The sequence below is a fragment of the Haliaeetus albicilla genome, chromosome 32 (genome assembly GCF_947461875.1).
Source record: "Haliaeetus albicilla chromosome 32, bHalAlb1.1, whole genome shotgun sequence".
NCBI classification, from domain to species: Eukaryota; Metazoa; Chordata; class Aves; order Accipitriformes; family Accipitridae; genus Haliaeetus; species Haliaeetus albicilla.
This window is the reverse complement of record NC_091514.1, coordinates 1-21,157: the sequence shown is the minus strand read 5'-3', so window position 1 is coordinate 21,157 and position 21,157 is coordinate 1. Positions and strand designations below refer to the sequence as shown.

The 21,157-nt window shown below is 65.2% G+C and overlaps 2 protein-coding genes across 2 annotated transcripts in view; one reads left to right on the top strand and one right to left on the bottom strand.

Moving 5' to 3' along the window:
- The window catches only part of PRR12 (proline rich 12), a 39,411-nt gene extending 24,909 nt beyond the window's left edge, over positions 1–14,502 (top strand). The window contains 9 exon segments of the mRNA XM_069774817.1: positions 532–648; positions 2,341–2,474; positions 4,783–5,144; positions 6,829–6,954; positions 7,039–7,136; positions 8,961–9,089; positions 10,317–10,412; positions 14,363–14,474; positions 14,477–14,502. Of these exon segments, the coding sequence (XP_069630918.1) occupies positions 532–648; positions 2,341–2,474; positions 4,783–5,144; positions 6,829–6,954; positions 7,039–7,136; positions 8,961–9,089; positions 10,317–10,412; positions 14,363–14,474; positions 14,477–14,502 (1,200 nt within the window).
- A 3,231-nt stretch (positions 14,503–17,733) lies between these two features.
- Positions 17,734–20,052, bottom strand: LOC138683225 (ras-related protein R-Ras-like; the record flags this gene model as incomplete). The annotated part of the gene is made up of 3 exons (XM_069774769.1): positions 17,734–18,010; positions 18,144–18,262; positions 19,791–20,052. Coding segments are annotated over 3 exons (535 nt in total), but the record flags the coding sequence as incomplete, so codon positions are not given.
- Positions 20,053–21,157: the final 1,105 nt, after the last annotated feature.

Sequence of the window (21,157 nt, the reverse complement as noted above, 5' to 3'; positions counted from 1 at the left end):
GAGAGGGACTGGAGGGCATCTTCCATGGGTGGGATGAGTTCATCGTCCACGAGGAGGACACCCAGGCTCTGAAGACGGGTACTGGGAGGCAGGAGGAGGCACTGGGAGAGGGACTGGATGGAACTGGGAGGCAGGAGGAGGCACTGGGAGTGAGGAGGAGGCACTGGGAGACACTGGGAGTTGGGAGGAGGCACTGGGAGACACTGCGGAGTGAGGAGGAGGCACTGGGAAACACTGGGAGAGGGACCAGAAAGTATCGGGAGGGACCAGTAGACTTATTGGTGGTTACTGGGAGGTACTGGGGGGGACAGGAGGGACACAGGGGGCTGTGTCCGGGTGGGGGGGGGGACATGGGGGGGACAGGAGCAGGTTTGGGGGGGCTGGGGGGGACACGGAGCAGATTTTGGGGTGCCGAGAGGACCCCGAGCTTCCCACGTTTTGGGGCAACGTGGGGGGGGCTGTGAGGGGGTGGGGGCAGGTTTTGGGGTGCAGGACCCCCCCCCCAGTGATGCCCCCCCCCTCTTTTTGCAGCTGGCGCTGCAGACGGGCCGGGAGCCCCCCCCGATTTGGCGGGTGCAGAAAGCTCTGCTCCAGAAGTTCACCCCCGAAATCAAGGACGGGCAGCGCCAGTTCTGTGCCACCAGCAACGTAAGTGGGGCCCCCCCCCCAAAAAAAAACCCCTGAGACCCCCCCAAAACCTAAAACACCCCCCAAAACCTAAGACACCCCCCCAAAACCTGGAACCCCCCGTAAACCTGAAGTCTCCCCAAAAACATTGAACAGCCCCCAAAACCTGAGCCCCTCCCCCAAACCTTAGCTCCTTCCCAAAACCTGAGACCCCCCCCCCCCAAAATCTAAGACCCCCCCCCAAACCCTGGGACCCCCCCCCAAAAACCTGCCCCCCCCAAAACCTAAGACACCCCCCCAAAACCTGGGACCCCCCCTAAACATGAGGTCTCCCCCAAAACATTGAACACCCCCCCAAAACCTGAGCCCCTTCCCAAAACCCGAGACCCCCCCCAAAATCTAAGACCCCCCCAAACCCTGGGACCCCCCCCCAAAAAAACTGCTGCCCCCAAAACCTAAGACACCCCCCCAAAACCTGGGACCCCCCCCTAAACCTGAGGTCTCCCCAAAAACTTTGAACACCCCATCAAAACCTGAGCCCCTCCCCAAAACTTTAGCCCCTCCCCCAAAGCTAAGACCCCCCCCAAAATCTAAGACCCCCCCCAAACCCTGGGCCCCCCCCCAAAAAAACCTGCCCCCCCCAAAACTGAGGTTCCCCCCAAAACTGGGGACCCCCCCTTCAAAATGGGGAAATCCCCCTGGAAAAGGGAGGCTGCCACTCAAAACTGAGACTCCCCCCAAAATGGGGACCCCCCCAAAAAAATGGGGGACCCCCCAAAACTGGGATTGCTCCTGGAAATAAGGACACCCCCCCCAAAAGGGGGTAGTGCCCCCCCAAAATGGGGACACCCCCAAAAATGAAGCCCCCTCCCCAGGAATTGTTCTCATCATGGGGGAACCCCCCCAGAAATGGGGACACCCCCCCTGGAAATAGGGACCCCCCCAGAAATAGGGACCCCCCCCAAAATATGAGGACCCCTCCTAGAAGTGGAGACTCCCCCTTGAAAATGGGGACCCCCCCCAAAGAGGGAAAAGCCCCCCCAAAAATGGGGACAGTCCCCCCCCATCAGAAATAGAGACAGCCCCCCCAAAATGGGGACAGCCCCCCCCCGGAAAATCTGGGGGGTCCTGGGGGTATTTGGGGTCTTGGGGGGGATTGGGGGGGGTCCCAGGGGTATTTGGGGTGGGGGGGGTCCCTGGGGGGGTCCTGGAGGTATTTGGGGTCCAGGGGGGGGTTCCCTGGGGGGGTCCTGGAGGTATTTGGGGTCTGGGGAGGTCCCTGGGGGGGTCCTGGGGGAATTTGGGGTTCAGGGGGGTCTCTGGGGGGGTCCTCGGGGTATTTGGGGTCTGGGGGGGGTCCCTGGAGTGTCCCGGGGGGGGTCCTGGGGGTATTTGGGGTCTGAGGGGGGTCTCTGGGGGGGGTCCTGGGGGTACTTGGGGTCTGGGGGGGACCCTGGGGGGGGGTCCTGGGGGTATTTGGGGTCTGGGGGGGGACCCTGGGGGGTATTTGGCATCTGGGGGGGGGGGGTCCCTGGGAGTTATTTGGGTTTTGGGGGGGGCTGTAGGAGTATCCTGGTCTTGTCTGACGGGTCCTGGGGGGTCAGAGGGGGCCCAGAGGGGTCTGGGGGGTATTTGGGGGGCCCTGGGGGGGGGAGCTGGGGGTATTGGGGTCCCCTCTGACCCCCCCCCTTTCTCCCTGTGCCCCCCCCCCAGTACCTGGGGTACTTCGGGGACGCCAAGAACCGGTACCAGCGGCTCTACGTCAAATTCCTGGAGAACGTCAACAAGAAGGACTACGTGAGGGTCTGCTCCCGCAAACCCTGGCACCGGCCCCTCGCCGCCGTCAGGTGGGGACACTGGGGGCACTGGGAACACTGGGAGACACTGGGGGACACTGGGAACACTGGGGGACACTGGGGACATTGGGGGTGTGGGGGGACACGGGAGGGATGTGGGGGGACGCAGGGCTGGGTGAGGGTCTGCTCCTGCAAGCCCTGGCACTGGCCCCTCGCTGCCGTCAGGTGGGGACACTGGGGGCACTGGGAACACTGGGGGACACTGGGAGACACTGGGAACACTGGGGGACGCTGGGGACACTGGGAACACTGGGGACATTGGGGGTGCAGGGGACACAGGGACATGGGGGGGACGTTGGGGGGACACAGGGACATGGGGGGGGTCTGCTCCCCCAAACCCTGGCACTGGCCCCTCGCCGCCGTCAGGTGGGGACACTGGGGGCACTGGGAACACTGGGGGACACTGGGGGACACTGGGAACACTGGGGGACACTGGGGACACTGGGGGTGTGGGGGGACACGGGAGGGATGTGGGGGGACGCAGGGCTGGGTGAGGGTCTGCTCCCGCAAACCCTGGCACCGGCCCCTCGCCGCCGTCAGGTGGGGACACTGGGGGCACTGGGAACACTGGGGGACACTGGGGGACACTGGGAACACTGGGGGACACTGGGGACACTGGGGGTGTGGGGGGACACGGGAGGGATGTGGGGGGACGCAGGGCTGGGTGAGGGTCTGCTCCCGCAAACCCTGGCACCGGCCCCTCGCCGCCGTCAGGTGGGGACACTGGGGGCACTGGGAACACTGGGAGACACTGGGGACACTGGGGACATTGGGGGTGTGGGGGGACATTGGGGGACACTGGGAACACTGGGGGTGCAGGGGGAGCTGGGGGACACGGGGGTCGTTAGTGGTGTGGGGGAGTCAGGGACATTGGGGACACTGGGGGACACTGGGGACATTGGGGATATTGGGGGATACTGGGGAAATTGGGGGACACTGGGGACACTGGGGGACATTGGGGGACACTGGGGACATTGGGGGACATTGGGGAACACTGGGGAACTTTGGGGGGCACTGGGGGACATTGGGGGACACTGGGGACACTGGGGGACATTGGGGAACACTGGGGGACATTGGGGGACGCTGGGGGACTTTGGGGGATACTGGGGACATTGGGGAACACTGGGGAACTTTGGGGGACACTGGGGGACTTTGGGGGACACTGGGGGACATTGGGGAACGGGGGACATTGGGGGACACTGGGGGACACTGGGGAACACTGGGGACACTGGGGAACTTTGGGGGACACTGGGGAACACTGGGGAACTTTGGGGGGCACTGGGGGACATTGGGGGACACTGGGGGACTTTGGGGGGCACTGGGGGACATTGGGGGACACTGGGGACACTGGGGAACTTTGGGGGACACTGGGGAACACTGGGGACACTGGGGAACTGGGGGACACTGGGGAACACTGGGGAACTTTGGGGGGCACTGGGGGACTTTGGGGGACACTGGGGGACACTGGGGGACACTGGGGAACTTTGGGGACGTGGCGGGGTCACTGAGGACATGGAAGGGGACATGGGGGTGTTGTCCCCAAGATTTTTTTGGGGGGGGGGGGTCCCCCAATGTCCCCACAGCCCAGGGTGGCATTAGGGGTGTCCCCATTGTCCCCAAGGTCTGGGGGGGGGGGCACTTGGGGGGTCCCCAATGCCCCCACGGTCTCATTTTGGGGAGGGGGGGGGGCTATCTCCATTGTCCCCAAGGTCTGGGGCAGTTTTGGGGGGTCCTGAGGGGGTCCCCATGTCCCCAGGGTCATAGGGGACATTTTGGGGGGGGTCCCCGTTGTCCCCACAGCCTTGGGGGGGGGGGGTCCTCCATTATCCCCAAGCACTTGGGGGGGACGACATTTGGGGGGGTCCCCATTGTCCCCAAGGACTTGGGGGGACTTTGGGGGGGTCCCCATTGCTCCCATGGCCTTGGGGGGGGTCCCTATTGTCCCCAAGGACTTGGGGGGCATTTGGGGGGTCCCCATTGTCCCCAAGGACTTGGGGGGCATTTGGGGGGGGTCCCCATTGTCCCCAAGGACTTGGGGGGGGTCCCCATTATCCCCAAGGACCTGAGGGACATTTTGGGGGGGTCCCCATTTGTTCCATAGCCTTGGGGGGGGGTCCGCATTGTCCCCAAGGATTTGGGGGGGGTCCCCATTGCCCCCCCCCAGTCCAGGGTGGGGAGTTGGGGGGGTCCTGGGGGGGGTTCCCTGATACCCCCATGGTCCAGAGAGTTTTTGGGGGGTTCTGGGGGGGTCCCTACCCCCCCTGACCCCCCCTTCTCCTTTTTCTCCCCCCCCCGCCAGGAGGCAGAGCCAACCCAAAGCCAGCGGCCCCAAAGCCCCGGCCCCCCCCAAACCGGAGAAACCGGACCCCCCCGAAAAACCCCCGAAACCCGAACGCCCCGAAAAACCTCCTCGACCCGAAAAACTTCCCAAACCCGAAAAACCCCCCAAACCCGATAAACCCCCCAAAATCGAAAAACCTGAAACCCCGGCCCCCGCGCCGGCCGCGGGACCCCCCCGGGTACCCCCCGGCCCCCCCAAACCCAAACCCAAACCCCCCAAAGTCAAAGCGGAGCCCCCCCCCAAAAAAAGGAAAAAATGGCTCAAGGAAGCGGCGACGTCATCGGAATCCGAATCCAGCCCCGACCCCCAGAGCGAGGAGGGTGAGGGTTTTTTTCGGGGGGGGGCACCCCAAAATTTGGGGGGGGGGCTGGGGATTTTGGGGGGTTGTTGGGGGGTCCTTGGGGTGTTTGGGAGGGGGGAGAGGGGAATTGGGGGGTCTGGGGCTTTCTTGGGGGGGCTTGAGGATTTTGGGGGGGCTCTGCGGAGTTGGGGGGGTTGGTTGATTTTTGGGGGGGGCCCTGTGGACTTTGGGGGGGATTTTGGGGGGGCTCTGGGGATTTGGGGGGGGATTTGGGGGGGTCTTGGGGTGTTTGGGAGGGGTGAGAGGGGAATTGGGGGGGTCTGAGGCTTCTTTGGGGGGGAATTTGGGGGGGCTTGAGGATTTGGGGGGGGTTCTGGGGACTTAGGGGGGTTGGTGGATTTTGGGGGGGGGTCCTGGGGAGTTGGGGGGGGATCTGGGGGGACCCTGGGGCTTTTGGGGTGTCATTTGGGGGGGTCCTTGGGGTGTTTGGGAGGTGGGAAGGGGAATTGGGGGGGGTCTGAAGCTTCTTTGGGGGGGTTGAGGATTCTGGGGGGGCCTTGGGAATTGGGGGGGGATTTGGGGGGGCTCTGGGTATTTTGGGGGGGGGCCTGTAGGCTTTGGGGGGGCTCCGGGGTTTTGGGGGGGTCATTTGGGGGGTCCTTGGGGTGTTTGGGAGGTGGGAGAGGGGAATTGGGGGGTCTGGGGCTTTCTTGGGGGGGGCTTGAGGATTTTGGGGGGGCTCTGGGGAGTTGGGGGGGGTTGGTTGATTTTTGGGGGGGCCCTGTGGACTTTGGGGGGGATTTTGGGGGGGCTCTGGGGATTTCGGGGGGGATTTGGGGGGGTCTTGGGGTGTTTGGGAGGTGGGAGAGGGGAATTGGGGGGGTCTGGGGCTTCTTTGGGGGGAATCTGGGGGGGGCTTGAGGATTTTGGGGGGGGCCTGGGGGGGCTGGGTGTGATTTTGGGGGGAACTGGGGGGTTGTGGGGGCGGGGGGAGGCGAGGCGGGGTTCTTAAAGGGGCGACGTCCCCGGTGGGTGGGGCCCCCGGCAGGATTAGGGGCGTCTTGTTTAAAAGGGGGCGGGGTTAATTTTTTGTGGGCGGGGCTTCGCTGCGAAAAGGGGTGGTGCTTCTTTCGTGGGCGGGGCTCCCGTTTAAAGAGGCGGTGCGCCTCCTCGGGGGGGCGTGGCCGCTCTTGGGAGGGGTGGAGTCTGCGTTATGGGTGGGGCTCGTAAGAGGGTGGGGTGCATTGTGGGTGGGGCTTTCCTTGTGGGCGGGGCTTCTATTTAAAGGGGCAGTTCTTTATTTTAAACAGAGGACCAGGCATCCCATTGGGTGATGCCCCATACTGGAAGGGCGGGGCTCGCCCTGTGGGCGGGACTTCGACTAAAGGGGGCGGGGCTTCCATTTAAAGGGACCGGCCTCCTTATTCAGGCTGGAGCAGGCGTCCCATTGGACGACGCTCCCTACCACAAGGGGTGGGGCTTTTTTCCTGGGCGTGTCTCATGGCAGAAAGGGGCGTGGCTTCTCTTGTGGGCGGGGCTCCAACTTAAAGGGACCGGACTCCGTTTGGGTGATGCTCCACTTTGCCAAAGGGGTGTGTGTGGGGGGGTCCCTTTTGTAGGCGGGGCTTCCAGTTGGGATTGGGGGGGCGTGGCTTTTTGGGAGAGGGCGTGGCTCCTTCTTAAAGGGGCGCTGCCACCCGCAGAGCGGGCGCCTCCCGGCCGGGTGCTGAACACGCGGGCGATGAAGGAGATGTACCGCAGCTACGTGGAGATGCTGGTCAGCACCGCCCTCGACCCCGACATGATCCAGGCGCTCGAGGACACCAACGGTGAGACCCCCACACCCCCCCACGGCCCCCCCAGGGACCCCCCCGCTCCCCCTTAACGCCATTTCTCGCCCCCCCCCCCCCCAGATGAGCTCTACCTGCCCCCCATGCGCAAAATCGACGGGATCCTCAACGACCACAAGAAGAAGGTCCTCAAGCGGGTGACGCTCAACCCCTCTTTGCAGGTGGGGCTGGGGGGGGGGTTGTTGGGGGGCTGGAAGGGTCGGGGGGGGCTTGGGGGTCTTGCTGGGGGGCTGAGAGAGGGCTGCGGTGGGTTGGAGGGGCTGCCGTGGGGTTGGAAGAGTTGCTTAGGGGTTATGGGGGCTGCTATGGGGCTTGGGGGGATCTCTGTGGGGCTGGGGGGTTCTCTGTGGGGCTTGGGGGGGTCTCTGTGGGGCTTGAGGGGGCTACTATGGGGCTTGAGAGTTTTGCTGGGGGGCTGAGAGAGGGTTGCAGTGGGTTGGTGGGGCTACCATGGGGCTGGAAGAGTTGCTTAGGGGTTATGGGGGCTGCTATGGGGCTTGGGGGGATCTCTGTGGGGCGGGGGGGGTCTCTGTGGGGCTTGGGGGGGGTCTCTGTGGGTCTCAAGGGGGCTGCTGTGGGGCTTGGGAGGGCTTCTATGGGGCTCGGGGGGGTTCTGTGAGGCTTGGGGGCTGCTATGGGGCTTGAGAAGGTCTCTGTGGGGCTTGGGGGGTCTCTGTGGGGCTTGAGGGGGCTGCTGTGGGGCTTGGGGGTCTTGCTGGGGGGCTGAGAGAGGGCTGCGGTGGGTTGGAGGGGCTGCCGTGGGGCTGGAAGAGTTGCTGTGGGGCTATGGGGGGCTGCTGTCGGGCTTGGGGGGGTCTCTGGGACTTGTAGGGTCTCTGTGGGTCTCAAGGGGGCTGCTGTGGGGCTTGGGAGAGTTTCTATAGGGCTCGGGGGGGTTCTGTGGGGCTTGAGGGGGCTGCTATGGAGCTTGAGGTGGTTTCTATGGGGCTTGGGGGGTCTCTATGGGGCTTGGGGGGGCTGCTATGGGGCTGGAGAGGGTGCTATGGGGCTGGGGGGGCTGCTATGGGGCTTAGAGGGTCTCTGTGGGGCTTGGGAGGGTTCTAAGGGGATGCAGTGGGGCTGAGGGGTTGCTTTTGGACAACATCGGGCGTCCCCACGCTCCCTGGGTGTCCCCAGTGTCCCTCTGGGTGGTCCGGCCCCCCCCGGGTGTCCCCAGCGCTCACACGTGATGGGGACCCCCCACATTTCCCCATCCCCATGATGATGGGGACCCCCCCCCCAAAAACATCCCCGTGGCAGTGCTGGGATACCCCAGGGTGTCCCCAATGCTCACGGGACCCCCCCCAATGTCCCCATGCCGGGGTATCCCCACACCAACGGGTGACAGGGACCCCCCCCAGTTGCCCCCATGCCCCCAATAACGGGGTGTCGTCCCCCCCCCAGCTTCCCCCATACCCACAAAGACAGGGACCCCCCCCCCAAAAAGCATCCCCATGGCAGTGCTGGGGTACCCGGGGGTGTCCCCAATGCTCACGGGTCCCCCCCAATGTCCCTGTGCCGGGGTATCCCCACACCAACGGGTGACAGGGACCCCCCCAGCTGCCCCCATACCCACAAAGACAGGGACCCCCCCCCCCAAAAAGCATCCCCATGGCAGTGCTGGGGTACCCGGGGGTGTCCCCAATGCTCACGGGACCCCCCCAATGTCCCTGTGCCGGGGTATCCCCACACCAACGGGTGACAGGGACCCCCCCCCAGTTGCCCCCATGCCCCCAATAACGGGGTGTCCCCCCCCAGCTGTCCCCATACCCCCAATAAGAGGGTGTCCCCCCCCCAGCTTCCCCCATCCCCACGATGACGGGGTCCCCCCTGGGTGTCCCCAACATTTAAGGCTAACGGGATCCCCCTGCGCAGGGGTGTCCCCATGCCATCAGGTGCCGGGGGGGGGTGTATGCGCCCCCCCCCCCGGTGTCCCCCATGCCCCCGATGACGGGGTACATGTGTGTCCCCCCCCCCTTCCCCAGGAAGCCCTGCACACCTTCCCCCAGCTTCACGCCGAGCCCGGGGAGTCGCTGGTGAAGCTGCGCCCCGGCGGGGAGCCCTACAACCGCAAAACCCTCAGCAAAGTCAAGAGGAGCGTGGGCAAACCCCAGGTACGGGGGGCCTGGGGGGGTCCTGGGGGTCTTTGGGGGGTTCTGGGGGTCTTGGGGGGGTCCTGGGGGGGGTATTTCAGGGTACTGCGACTGTAAAGCGTTTGGTGATTCAATAGGAATGGGGGTATGGGGGTGCTGGGGGTGTCTGGACGGCTCATGGGGGGGTCCTGGATGGCTCATGGGGGTTCAAGGGGGGGTCCTGGGGGTCTTGGGGGGGTCCTGGGGGTCTTGAGGGGGTCCTGGAGGTCCTGGGGGGGGTCCTTGGGGGGTCCTGGGGGGTACTGCGGCTGTAAAGTGTTTGGCGATTCAATAGGAATGGGGCTATGGGGATCCTGGGGATGTCTGGAGGGTTCATGGGGGGGTCCTGGGGGGGGTCACAGGGGATTCTGGGGGTCTTGGGGGGGTCCTGGGGGTCTTGGGGGGGGTTCTAGGGGTCTTGGGGGGGTCCTGGAGGTCCTGCGGGGGGTCTTTCAGGGTTCTGTGACTGTGAAGTGTTTGGTGATTCAATAGGAATGGGGGGATGGGGGGTCCTGGGGGTGTCTGGAGGGCTCATGGGGGGGTCCTAGGGGGTCCTGGGGGGGTCACAGGGGATCCTGGGGGTCTTGGGGGGGGTCCTGGGGGTCTTGGGGGGGTCCTGGAGGTCCTGGGGGGGTCCTTGGGGGTACTGCGGCTGTAAAGCGTTTGGCGATTCAATAGGAATGGGGCTATGGGGATCCTGGGGGTGTCTGGAGGGTTCATGGGGAGGTCCTGGGGGGGTCCTGGGGGGGTCACGGGGGATCCTGGGAGTCCCAGGGTGGTCTTGGGGGGGGTCTCAGGGGTGTCTGGGGGTCTCTGGAGTGTTAGGGGGGGGCACAGGGGTGTCTGGGGGTCTCGGGGGTGTCTGGGGGGGGCTCAGGGGTTCTCAGGGGTGTCTGGGGGGGGTCTCAGGCATTCCAGGGGGTCTCGGAGGTGTCTGGGGGGGTTCCTGGGGGTCTCGAGGGTGTTTGGGGGGGGTCTCAGTTTCCTGGGGGTCCCAAGGGTTCCCAGGGGGGGTCTCAGGGGTGTCTGGGGGGATGCAGAGATCTCCTGGCGAGGTCTCTGGGGGGGTCCTGAGGCTCCTCCAGCAGGTCCAGGAGGGGTCCCAGGGAGTCCTGGTGGTCTCGGGGGATTTGGAGGGGGGTCCCTGGGGTGGATTTTTTTGGGGGGGGGGGCTAAGCTTGTGTGTGTCCCCCCCGCCTCGTCCCGCAGGAGTTCAAGGTGGAGGTGGAGAAATCCTTCTTCTACACGCTCTACCACTCGCTCCACCACTACAAGTACCACACCTTCCTGCGCTGCAAGGACGAGGTACGGCCACGGCGTCCCCCCCCGTGTCCCCCCCCCGTGTCCCCCCCCGTGTCCCCCCACCGTGTCCCCCCCCACCGTGTCCCCCCCCCCCCCGTGTCCCCCCCGTGTCCCCAGCGCCAGCCCCGCGGCTCCCCGCAGTGGCCGTGGCGGTGGCCGTCCCCTTTGCGTCACCCATCTCCGCATCTCCTCGCGGCGGACGGTTCCTTCACGTTGCCTTCGTGGTGGCCACGGTGGTGGCCATCTCCATCTTCTGTCCTTGCTCCTTCACCTCATTCTGGTAGCCAACCTCTTCGTGGTGGCCACCTCTTCGTGGTGGCCATGGTGGTGGCCATCTCCATCTTCTGTCCTTGCTCCTTCACCTCATTCTGGTAGCCAACCTCTTCGTGGTGGCCAAGGTCTTCGTGGTGGCCAAGGTCTTCATGGTGGCCATCTCCAACTTCTGTCCCTGCTCCTTCAGCTCATTCTGGTAGCCACCTTCTTCGTGGTGGCCAAGGTCTTCGTGGTGGCCGTGGTGGTGGCCATCTCCATCTTCTGTCCTTGCTCCTTCACCTCATTCTGGTAGCCAACCTCTTCGTGGTGGCCAACCTCTTCGTGGTGGCCAAGGTCTTCTTGGTGGCCATCTCCATCTTCTGTCCTTGCTCCTTCACCTCATTCTGGTAGCCAACTTCTTCGTGGTGGCCAACCTCTTCATGGTGGCCAACCTCTTCATGGTGGTCATCGTGCTGGCCATATGCATTTTCTGTCCTTGCTCCTTCAGCTCATTCTGGTAGCCAACTTTTTTATGGTGGCCATCGTCTTCATGGTGGCCATGGTGCTGGCCATCTCCATCTTCTGTCCCTGCTCCTTCAGCTCATTCTGGTAGCCACCTTCTTCGTGGTGGCCAAGGTCTTTGTGGTGGCCGTGGTGGTGGCCATCTCCATCTTCTGTCCTTGCTCCTTCACCTCATTCTGGTAGCCAACCTCTTCGTGGTGGCCAAGGTCTTCGTGGTGGCCAAGGTCTTCATGGTGGCCATCTCCATCTTCTGTCCCTGCTCCTTCAGCTCATTCTGGTAGCCACCTTCTTCGTGGTGGCCAAGGTCTTCGTGGTGGCCGTGGTGGTGGCCATCTCCATCTTCTGTCCTTGCTCCTTCACCTCATTCTGGTAGCCAACCTCTTCGTGGTGGCCAACCTCTTCGTGGTGGCCAAGGTCTTCTTGGTGGCCATCTCCATCTTCTGTCCTTGCTCCTTCACCTCATTCTGGTAGCCAACCTCTTCGTGGTGGCCAACCTCTTCGTGGTGGCCAAGGTCTTCATGGTGGCCATCTCCATGTTCTGTCCCTGCTCCTTCAGCTCATTCTGGTAGCCAACTTCTTCATGGTGGCCCATCTCTTCATGGTGGCCATGGTGGTGGCCATCTCCATCTTCTGTCCCTGCTCCTTCAGCTCATTCTGGTAGCCAACTTCTTCGTGGTGGCCAACCTCTTCATGGTGGCCAACCTCTTCATGGTGGTCATCGTGCTGGCCATATGCATTTTCTGTCCTTGCTCCTTCAGCTCATTCTGGTAGCCAACTTTTTTATGGTGGCCATCGTCTTCATGGTGGCCATGGTGCTGGCCATCTCCATCTTCTGTCCCTGCTCCTTCAGCTCATTCTGGTAGCCACCTTCTTCGTGGTGGCCAAGGTCTTTGTGGTGGCCGTGGTGGTGGCCATCTCCATCTTCTGTCCTTGCTCCTTCACCTCATTCTGGTAGCCAACCTCTTCGTGGTGGCCAAGGTCTTCGTGGTGGCCAAGGTCTTCATGGTGGCCATCTCCATCTTCTGTCCCTGCTCCTTCAGCTCATTCTGGTAGCCACCTTCTTCGTGGTGGCCAAGGTCTTCGTGGTGGCCGTGGTGGTGGCCATCTCCATCTTCTGTCCTTGCTCCTTCACCTCATTCTGGTAGCCAACCTCTTCGTGGTGGCCAACCTCTTCGTGGTGGCCAAGGTCTTCTTGGTGGCCATCTCCATCTTCTGTCCTTGCTCCTTCACCTCATTCTGGTAGCCAACCTCTTCGTGGTGGCCAACCTCTTCGTGGTGGCCAAGGTCTTCATGGTGGCCATCTCCATGTTCTGTCCCTGCTCCTTCAGCTCATTCTGGTAGCCAACTTCTTCATGGTGGCCCATCTCTTCATGGTGGCCATGGTGGTGGCCATCTCCATCTTCTGTCCCTGCTCCTTCAGCTCATTCTGGTAGCCAACTTCTTCGTGGTGGCCAACCTCTTCATGGTGGCCAACCTCTTCATGGTGGTCATCGTGCTGGCCATATGCATTTTCTGTCCTTGCTCCTTCAGCTCATTCTGGTAGCCAACTTTTTTATGGTGGCCATCGTCTTCATGGTGGCCATGGTGCTGGCCATCTCCATCTTCTGTCCCTGCTCCTTCAGCTCATTCTGGTAGCCACCTTCTTCGTGGTGGCCAAGGTCTTTGTGGTGGCCGTGGTGGTGGCCATCTCATCTTCTGTCCTTGCTCCTTCACCTCATTCTGGTAGCCAACCTCTTCGTGGTGGCCAAGGTCTTCATGGTGGCCATCTCCATCTTCTGTCCCTGCTCCTTCACCTCATTCTGGTAGCCAACCCCTTGTGGTGGCCAACCTTTTCATGGTGGCCATGGCGGTGGCCACCTTCATCGCGACAATCCTCCCTGTCCCCATGTCCCTTCCCGGTGGCCATCCCCCTCGTGGTGGCTATCATGGTGGCTGTCTCCATCCCCATCCCCGATCCTTCACCCCCTCCCGCTGGCCATCCCCTTCACAGTGGTGGCCACCTCCATCGTGACGACCCTCCCTGTCCTTCCACCCCATCCTGGTGGCCATCATGGTGGCCATCTCCATCGTGTTAGCCATCCTTGCCCCACACCCCCTCCTGCTCTCCATCCCCTTCATGGTGGTGGCCACCTCCATCATGACGACCCTCCCTGTCCCCCCACCCCATCCTGGTGGCCATCATTCCCATCCTGGTGGCCATCTCCCTCCCCTGTCCCTCCACTCCCATCCTGGTGGCCATCATGCCCATCCTGGTGGCCACCTCCATCCCTGCCCATCCCTACACATTGGCGGCCGTCTCCGTCCCAACAACCCTCCCCTGTCCCCCCACCCCATCCTGGTGGCCATCGTGCCCATCCCGGTGGCCACCTCCCTCCACTCCATCCTGGTGACCATCTGCACGTTGACGGCCCCCTCCATCCCAACAACCCTCCCTGTCCCCCCACCCCATCCTGGTGGCCATCATGCCCATCCTGGTGGCCATCATTCCCATCCTGGTGGCCATCTCCCTCCCCTGTCCCCCCACCCCAGACTGGTGGCCATCGTGCCCATCCCGGTGGCCACCTCCCTCCCCTGTCCCCCCACCCCATCCTGGTGGCCGTCTCCCTCCCCTGTCCCCCCACCCCATCCTGGTGGCCATCGTGCCCATCCCGGTGGCCACCTCCCTCCACTCCATCCTGGTGACCATCTGCACGTTGACGGCCCCCTCCATCCCAACAACCCTCCCTGTCCCCCCACCCCATCCTGGTGGCCATCATTCCCATCCTGGTGGCCATCTCCCTCCCCTGTCCCTTCACCCCATCCTGGTGGCCATCATTCCCATCCTGGTGGCCATCTCCCTCCCCTGTCCCTCCACCCCATCCTGGTGGCCATTATGCCCACCCTGGTGGCCGTCTCCCTCCCCTGTCCCCCCACCCCAGACTGGTGGCCATCGTGCCCATCCCGGTGGCCACCTCCCTCCCCTGTCCCCCCACCCCATCCTGGTGGCCATCGTGCCCATCCCGGTGGCCACCTCCCTCCACTCCATCCTGGTGACCATCTGCACGCTGGCGGCCCCCTCCATCGCGACCGCCCTCCCCGTCCCCCCCTCCCCTCCCTCCGTCCCCTCGTCGGGGTCGCTGGGGGGGGGTGTCCGGTAGTCCGTCCCCCCCCCGGTGAGGTTGGTGGCCCTTTCCCCGCAGACGACGGCCATCGAGGGCCAGGACGAGGACCTGGGGCAGGAGGAGGTGGTCCAGCAGTGCATGCGCAACCAGGCCTGGCTCGAGCGGCTCTTCGACTCCTTCAGCGACCTCCTGCCCAGGCTCAGACCAAGTGCGCCTGACCCCCCCGCGGGAACGCAGAGGGGGGGGGACACACACACAGAGACACAAACAGCCCCCCCCCCCGGGGGACGGGGACGCCCCCCCCTGGGATGGGGACGGACCCTCCTGGGAATGGGGTGCTGCCCTGGGGACATCCCACCCTGTCACCCCCCCCCGGGATGGGGACACCCCCCCCCCCCCCCGGGGATGGGGACACCCCCCCCTGGGACGGGGACACCCCCCTGGGGAGGGGGGCACCCCCCTGGGGACGAGGACACCCCCCAGGGGATGGGGACACCCCCCCTGGACGGGGACACCCCCCTGGGGAGGGGGGCACCCCCCTGGGGACGAGGACACCCCCCAGGGGATGGGGACACCCCCCCTGGGACGGGGACACCCCCCTGGGGAGGGGGACACCCCCCCTGGGACAGGAACACCCCCCTGGGGAGGGGGACACCCCCCCTGGGGACGAGGACACCCCCCCAGGGATGGGGACACCCCCCCCCCTTGGGGACAGGACCCCCCCCCCCGCCCCAGGAATGGGACACTTTTCTGGGGACACCCCCCCCCACCCTGGGATGGGGGTCACCCTTTGGGATGGGGACACCCCCCCTTGGGATGGGGACACCCCTTGCCCCCCCCCGGGGATGGGGACACCCCCCTGGGATGGGGGTCACCCCTTGGGATGGGGACACCCCCCCCCCGCGCCCCCCCCAGGAGACAGGGACACCCCCCCAATGGGGAAGACCCCCAAGTTGGGGACACCCCAGCACCCAGGGACAGGGCCACCCCCCCCCTCCCCCAGCCATGGGGACCCCCCCCCCAGTGACAGGGACCCCCCCCACACACACCTGGGGACCCCCCCCCAACTCTGGGGACACAGACACCCCCTTTTTGGGAACACAGAGCCCCCCCCCTCTTTGGGGACAGGCCCCCCCCCCAGATTGGGGGACACCCCCCCCCCAAGATTGGGGACAGCCCCAGCACCCCTCCTTTTTTTTTGGGGGGGGGGGACACAGGGGGGGACCCCATGGGCATTGCTAAAGGCGAGTGGGGTCCCCCCCTCCCTCCAACACCCCCCCCCTTAAAAAAAAAGAGGGGGGGGTCCCGGTGCCCCCCCCGGCGGAGAACCCTTATTTATATATATATGTATAAATGTCTATTTAGTAGCCTCCATTCTCCGTCCGGGGGGGGGGGCACCCGGATACCTGGGGGCCCTTTTTTTTGGGGGGGGGGGGCACCCAAATGCCTGGGTGTCGTCGTGTGTCCCCCCCCAGGGGTTCACCCCAGGCAAGGAACAGGGTTATTGGGGGGGGGGGGTCACCAAACTCCTGGGTCCCCTTTTTGCGCCCCCCCCCCCCCCCATTGGGACCAGCCTGTGTGTCGTCCCCCCCCCAGGGAAGGGGGGTCCTGTATATAATTATTGGGGGGGGGGTCAAAAAAAGGGGGGGGGGCCAAAAGGACCATCAGCCCCCCCTCCCCACCGCCGCCACCCCCCCCCATGAGCTATTTATTGCCAAGTTGCCCCCCCCCCTCCATCTGGATGGATTTTTGGAGGGGGGGGTGTAAGGGGGCCCCCCCCCCAGACCCCCCCCCGGGATTTTGGGGGGCTGGGGGGGGGGTTGTATATAGTGTATAGGGTCAAAGTCTCTATGTATCATATTGTATCGCCGGATTTTCCCCCCCCCCCGGGCTGGATTTGCCCCCCCCGGGGGCACATTTGCCCCCCCCCCCGGGTCAGATCCCCCCCCCCCGGGGCACATTTGCCCCCCACCCTGGGCAGATTTGCCCCCCACCCCCCCCCGGGGGCAGTTTTACCCCCCGCCATGGGGCAATTTGCCACCACCCCCCCCTCGAATTTACCCCCCCCGGGGTAATTTGCCCCTCCCCGGGGCAGATTCCCCCCCCCCCGGAGCAATTTGCCCCCCCGCTGGGGGCAGATCGCCACCCCCTCCCCATTTTTTTTTTCATTTTTTTTTTTTTAATTATTATTATAATTATTATTATATATATTGGGGGCCCCCCCCAGCCCCCCCCCGCTCCTTCCCCCCCCCTTCCCACCTCCGCCCCCCCACGCTGATGCCCCTCCCCCCTCCCATTGCCCAATCTGGCCCCAAGTTGGGCCCCCCTGGGCGGGGGGGGGGGTATTTTGGGGGCGGGGGGGTTTGGGGGGGCCCCCCCCCGTGCCCCCCCCCTTTTCTACGGTGTATCGTGTCGGGCCGTGTCGTGGGTGTTGCCGAGACCTTTTTATCGTTTCCGAGTCTCCTCGTTTTTGGGGGGGGGGTCACGGCGGGGGGGGGGTCAGAGGATTTGGGGGGGTGTGGTGGGAATGGGGGGGGCTCGTACGACTTTGGGGGGGTCTTGTGGGATTGGGGGGGCTCAGATGACTTGGGGGGGCTCAAAAGTGGGGGGGGGTCGATTTTGGGGGGGGGTGCACACCTTGGGGGGGGGTCACACGACTTGGGGGGGGGGGTCCCGACAGGTCATGGGGGTCTCCCACAATTTGGGGGGGGGGGCCGCATGAGCTGCGTGCCCCCCCCCCCAACCCCTCGCACACGCGTGTGCACACCGGCTTTAAGGCACTTTAATGTGTGACACCCCCCCCCCCGGGAGGGGGGGGCCTTGGTATATACAGCAGCTGGGGGGGGGCACAGGGGCCCCCCCAAAACTCGTGACACCGATGGGGGGGGCATGTGTGCGTGTCCCCCCTCCCGGGGGGGGGGAATGTGTCTGAGCAAAGCTGGGGGGTGCCCCCCTGGTCCTTCTGACATTGGGGACCCCCCCCAAAAAAAAAAAATGGGGGGGTGGGAGGAGCTGGACCCCAAATTGGGGAGCTGGGGGGGCTCTAGGACCCCAAAATGGAGGGTTTGGGGGGGGGGCAGTGAAGGAGGGGGGGTCCCGGGGTCCCTCCCAAGATGGGAGGGACCCCAGAATTGGGGGGGGGGGAGAAGGGGGCTCTTGAGACCCCAAATTGGGGGGTTTAGGGGGGTGCGATGGAGGAGGGAGCCCCCAAAATAGGTTGGGGGGGCTAGAAAAGGAGGGGGGGGGCCCTGGAGAGCCCAAATTGGGGGGGTCGGAGACCCTTCGTAAAGGGTGGGGCCCCAAAATAGAAGCCGGGGGGGGTCAAAAAGGGGATTGGGGGGGGTCTTTGGGACGGGGGGGGTCCCCAAAACAAGATTCGGGGGGGGTCCTGCAAGAAGGAGGACCCTAAAACGGGGGGGGGGGGTGTCTACAAAAAGGGGCTCCCCAAAATGGAGGGTCTGTGGGGGGGGGGTAGTGTCAGGAAGTGCCCCCCCCCCAAAAATGGGGATGGGGTGTGCAAGAAGGGGGGATCTGGGGGGGGGGGTCGCCCCCAAATTTGGGGCGCGGCCTCCCTAAACATATATAGACATGTCTACACCCCCCCCCAAAAAAGTGCCCTGGTGTTGGGGGGGGGGGGTCAGAGAAGGGCGCAGGGGCAGCGGGGGGGGTCCTTGCCGCGGGGGGGGCGGGGGCGGCGCCGGGGGGGCCTCCTGCTCTCGGAAGCGCCTGCGGGGAGAAAAAAAAATAGAAAATAAAATTTAAAAAAAGAGAAGGGGGGGGGGTAAGGTGGGGATGAAGGGGGGGGGAACCCCAGGGGAGGTTGTTTTTTTGGGGGGGGGGGGAACCCCCCCCCACCCACCTGACGGCCCGGACGAGCTCGTGAAAGGCCTCGTCCACGTTGAGGTGGGTCTTGGCCGAGGCCTCCAGGTAATGGAGGCGGTTCTGGCGGGCGAAGGCCTGCGCCTCCTCCCGCGACACCTGGGGGGGGGGCACGGCGCCGCTTTGAGGGGGGGTCTGGCACGCGCGCGCCCCCCCCCCAGGTCCCCGGAGTCTGGGTGAGGGGCTTGGCGGGGTCAGGCGGTGCCTCCAAGATGGCCGCCGGAAGGGTTGGGGATGGGGAGGGGGCTTAAGATGGCCGCTGTGGGGTGTAGGGGGGGGTCTCTGGTCTGAGTGGGGCCAAGGTGGCGGCCGGCCAGCAGGGGTGGGACTTCCTGTTCTGAGTGGGGCCAAGATGGCTGCCGTGGGCCATGGAGGCGGGACTTCCTGTTCTGAGTGGAGCCAAGATGGCTGCCGTGGGCCATGGAGGCGGGACTTCCTGTTCTGAGTGGAGCCAAGATGGCTGCCGTGGGCCATGGAGGCGGGACTTCCTGCGCTGAGTGGAGCCAAGATGGCTGCTGTGGGCCATGGAGGCGGGACTTCCTGCGCTGAGGGGAGCAAAGATGGCTGCTGTGGGCAATGAAGGAGGGACTTCCTGTTCTGAGTGGAGCCAAGATGGCTGCCGTGGGCCATGGAGGTGGACTTCCTGTTCTGAGTGGAGCCAAGATGGCTGCCATGGGCCATGGAGGCGGGACTTCCTGTTCTGAGTGGAGCCAAGATGGCTGCCATGGGCCATGGAGGCGGGACTTCCTGTTCTGAGTGGAGCCAAGATGGCTGCCGTGGGCCATAGAGGTGGGACTTCCTGTTCTGAGTGGAGCCAAGATGGCTGCCGTGGGCCATGGAGGCGGGACTTCCTGTTGAATGGATCCAAGATGGCTGCCACATGCCATGAAGGTGGGACTTCCTCTTCTGTGGCCAGTGAGGGGGCGGACTTCCTGTTCTGTACCCAGCGGGGGGGCGGGACTTCCTCTTCTGTGGCCAGTGAGGAGTGGGACTTCCTGTTCTGTGTCCAGTGGGGGGAGCGGGACTTCCTGTCCTGAGTAGAAACCCAGTAGGACAGCGGAGGTGGGACTTCCTGTTCTCTGTCTCAGCGAGGGGGGAGGGACTTCCTGTTCTGTGGCCAGTGAGGAGCGGGACTTCCTGTTCTGTACCCAGCAGGGGGGCGGGACTTCCTGTCCTGAGTAGAACCCCCAGTAGGACAGTGAGGGGCAGGACTTCCTCTTCTGTGTCCAGTGAGGGGCGGGACTTCCTGTTCTGTACCCAGCAGGAGAGCAGGACTTCCTGTTCTGTGTCCAGCAGGGGGGCGGGACTTCCTGTCCTGAGTAGAAACCAGATAGGACAGCGGAGGCGGGACTTCCTGTTCTGTCTCTAGCGGGGGACGGACGACACTTCCTGTTCTGTATCCAGCAGGGGGGGCGGGACTTCCTGCTCTGTGTCCAGAGAGGGGCAGGACTTCCTGTTCTGTACCTAGCGGAGGGGGGCGGGACTTCCTGTCCAGCCCTTTCCAAAGCAGTTTTGGGGGGGTGGGGGGGTGCGGGGGGGGGTCCCATGGGGTGGGGGCGGGTCCGGGGGGGTCTGGGGGGGGTCTGGGGGGGGTCGGGGGGTCGCGGGGGGGTCGCGGGGGGGTCACCTGTCTGTGCGGGCGCAGGTCGGCCTTGTTGCCCACCATGACGGCGGGGACGTCGTCCCGGTCCTTCACCCGCAGGATCTGCGCGTGCAGCCGCCGCAGCGCCCCGAAACTGGGGGGGGGAACGGGGGGGGGGCTGGGGGCGGGGTTTGGGGGGGGGGCTGGGGCAGGTTTGGGGGGGCCTGGGGTGGGTTTGGGGGGGCTGGGGGCAGGTTTGGGGGGGCCTGGGGTGGGTTTGGGGGGGCTGGGGGCAGATTTAGGGGGGCTGGGGTAGAAATGGGGGGGCTGGGGGCAGATTTAGGGGGGCCTGGGGTGGGTTTGGGGGGGCTGGGGGCAGGTTTGGGGGGGCCTGGGGTGGGTTTGGGGGGGGCTGGGGGCAGGTTTGGGGGGGCTGGGGTAGGTAAGGGGGGGCTGGGGGCAGGTTTGGGGGGGGCCTGGGGTGGGAATGGGGGGGCTGGGGGTAGATTGGGGGGGCTGGGGTGGGAATGGGGGTGCCAGGGGTGGGTTTAGGGGGGGCTGGGGGCAGATAAGGGGGGGTTGGGGTAGAAATGGGGGGGCTGGGGGCAGATTTAGGGGGGCTGGGGGCAGGTTTGGGGGGGCTGGGGTAGGTAAGGGGGGGCTGGGGGCAGGTTTGGGGGGGCCTGGGGTGGGAATGGGGGTGCCAGGGGTAGGTTTGGGGGGGCCGGGGCAGGTTTGGGGGTGCGAGGGGTGGGAATGGGGGGGCTGGGGGCAGATAAGGGGGGGGGTGGGGTAGAAATGGGGGGGGCTGGGGGCAGGTTTGGGTGGGGCTGGGCAGGTTTGAGGGGGCTGGGGGTAGATTTGGGGGGGCTGGGGGTAGGTTTGGGGGTGCGAGGGGTGGGAATGGGGGGGCTGGGGCAGATTTGGGGGGGCTGGGGGCAGATAAGGGGGGGCTGGGGTAGGAATGGAGGGGCTGGAGTAGAAATGGGGGGGCTGGGGGCAGATTTGGGGGGGCTGGGGTGGGAATGGGGGTGCCAGGGGCAGGTTCGGGGGGGGCTGGAGGTAGGTTTGGGGGGGGGCTGGGGTAGAAATGGGGGGGCTGGGGGCAGGTTTGGGTGGGGCTGGGGCAGGTTTGGGGGCTGGGGTAGATAAGGGGGGCTGGGGGCAGGTTGGGGGGGGCTGGGGTAGATAAGGGGGGGCTGGGGGCAGGTTGGGGGGGCTGGGGTAGATAAGGGGGGGCTGGGGGCAGGTTTGGGGGGCTGGGGTAGATAAGGGGGGGCTGGGGGCAGGTTGGGGGGGCTGGGGGTAGATAAGGGGGGGGCTGGGGGCAGGTTTGGGGGTGCGAGGGGTGGGAATGGGGGGTCTGGGGGCAGGTTGGGGGGGCTGGGGGCAGATTTGGGGGGGCTGGGGTG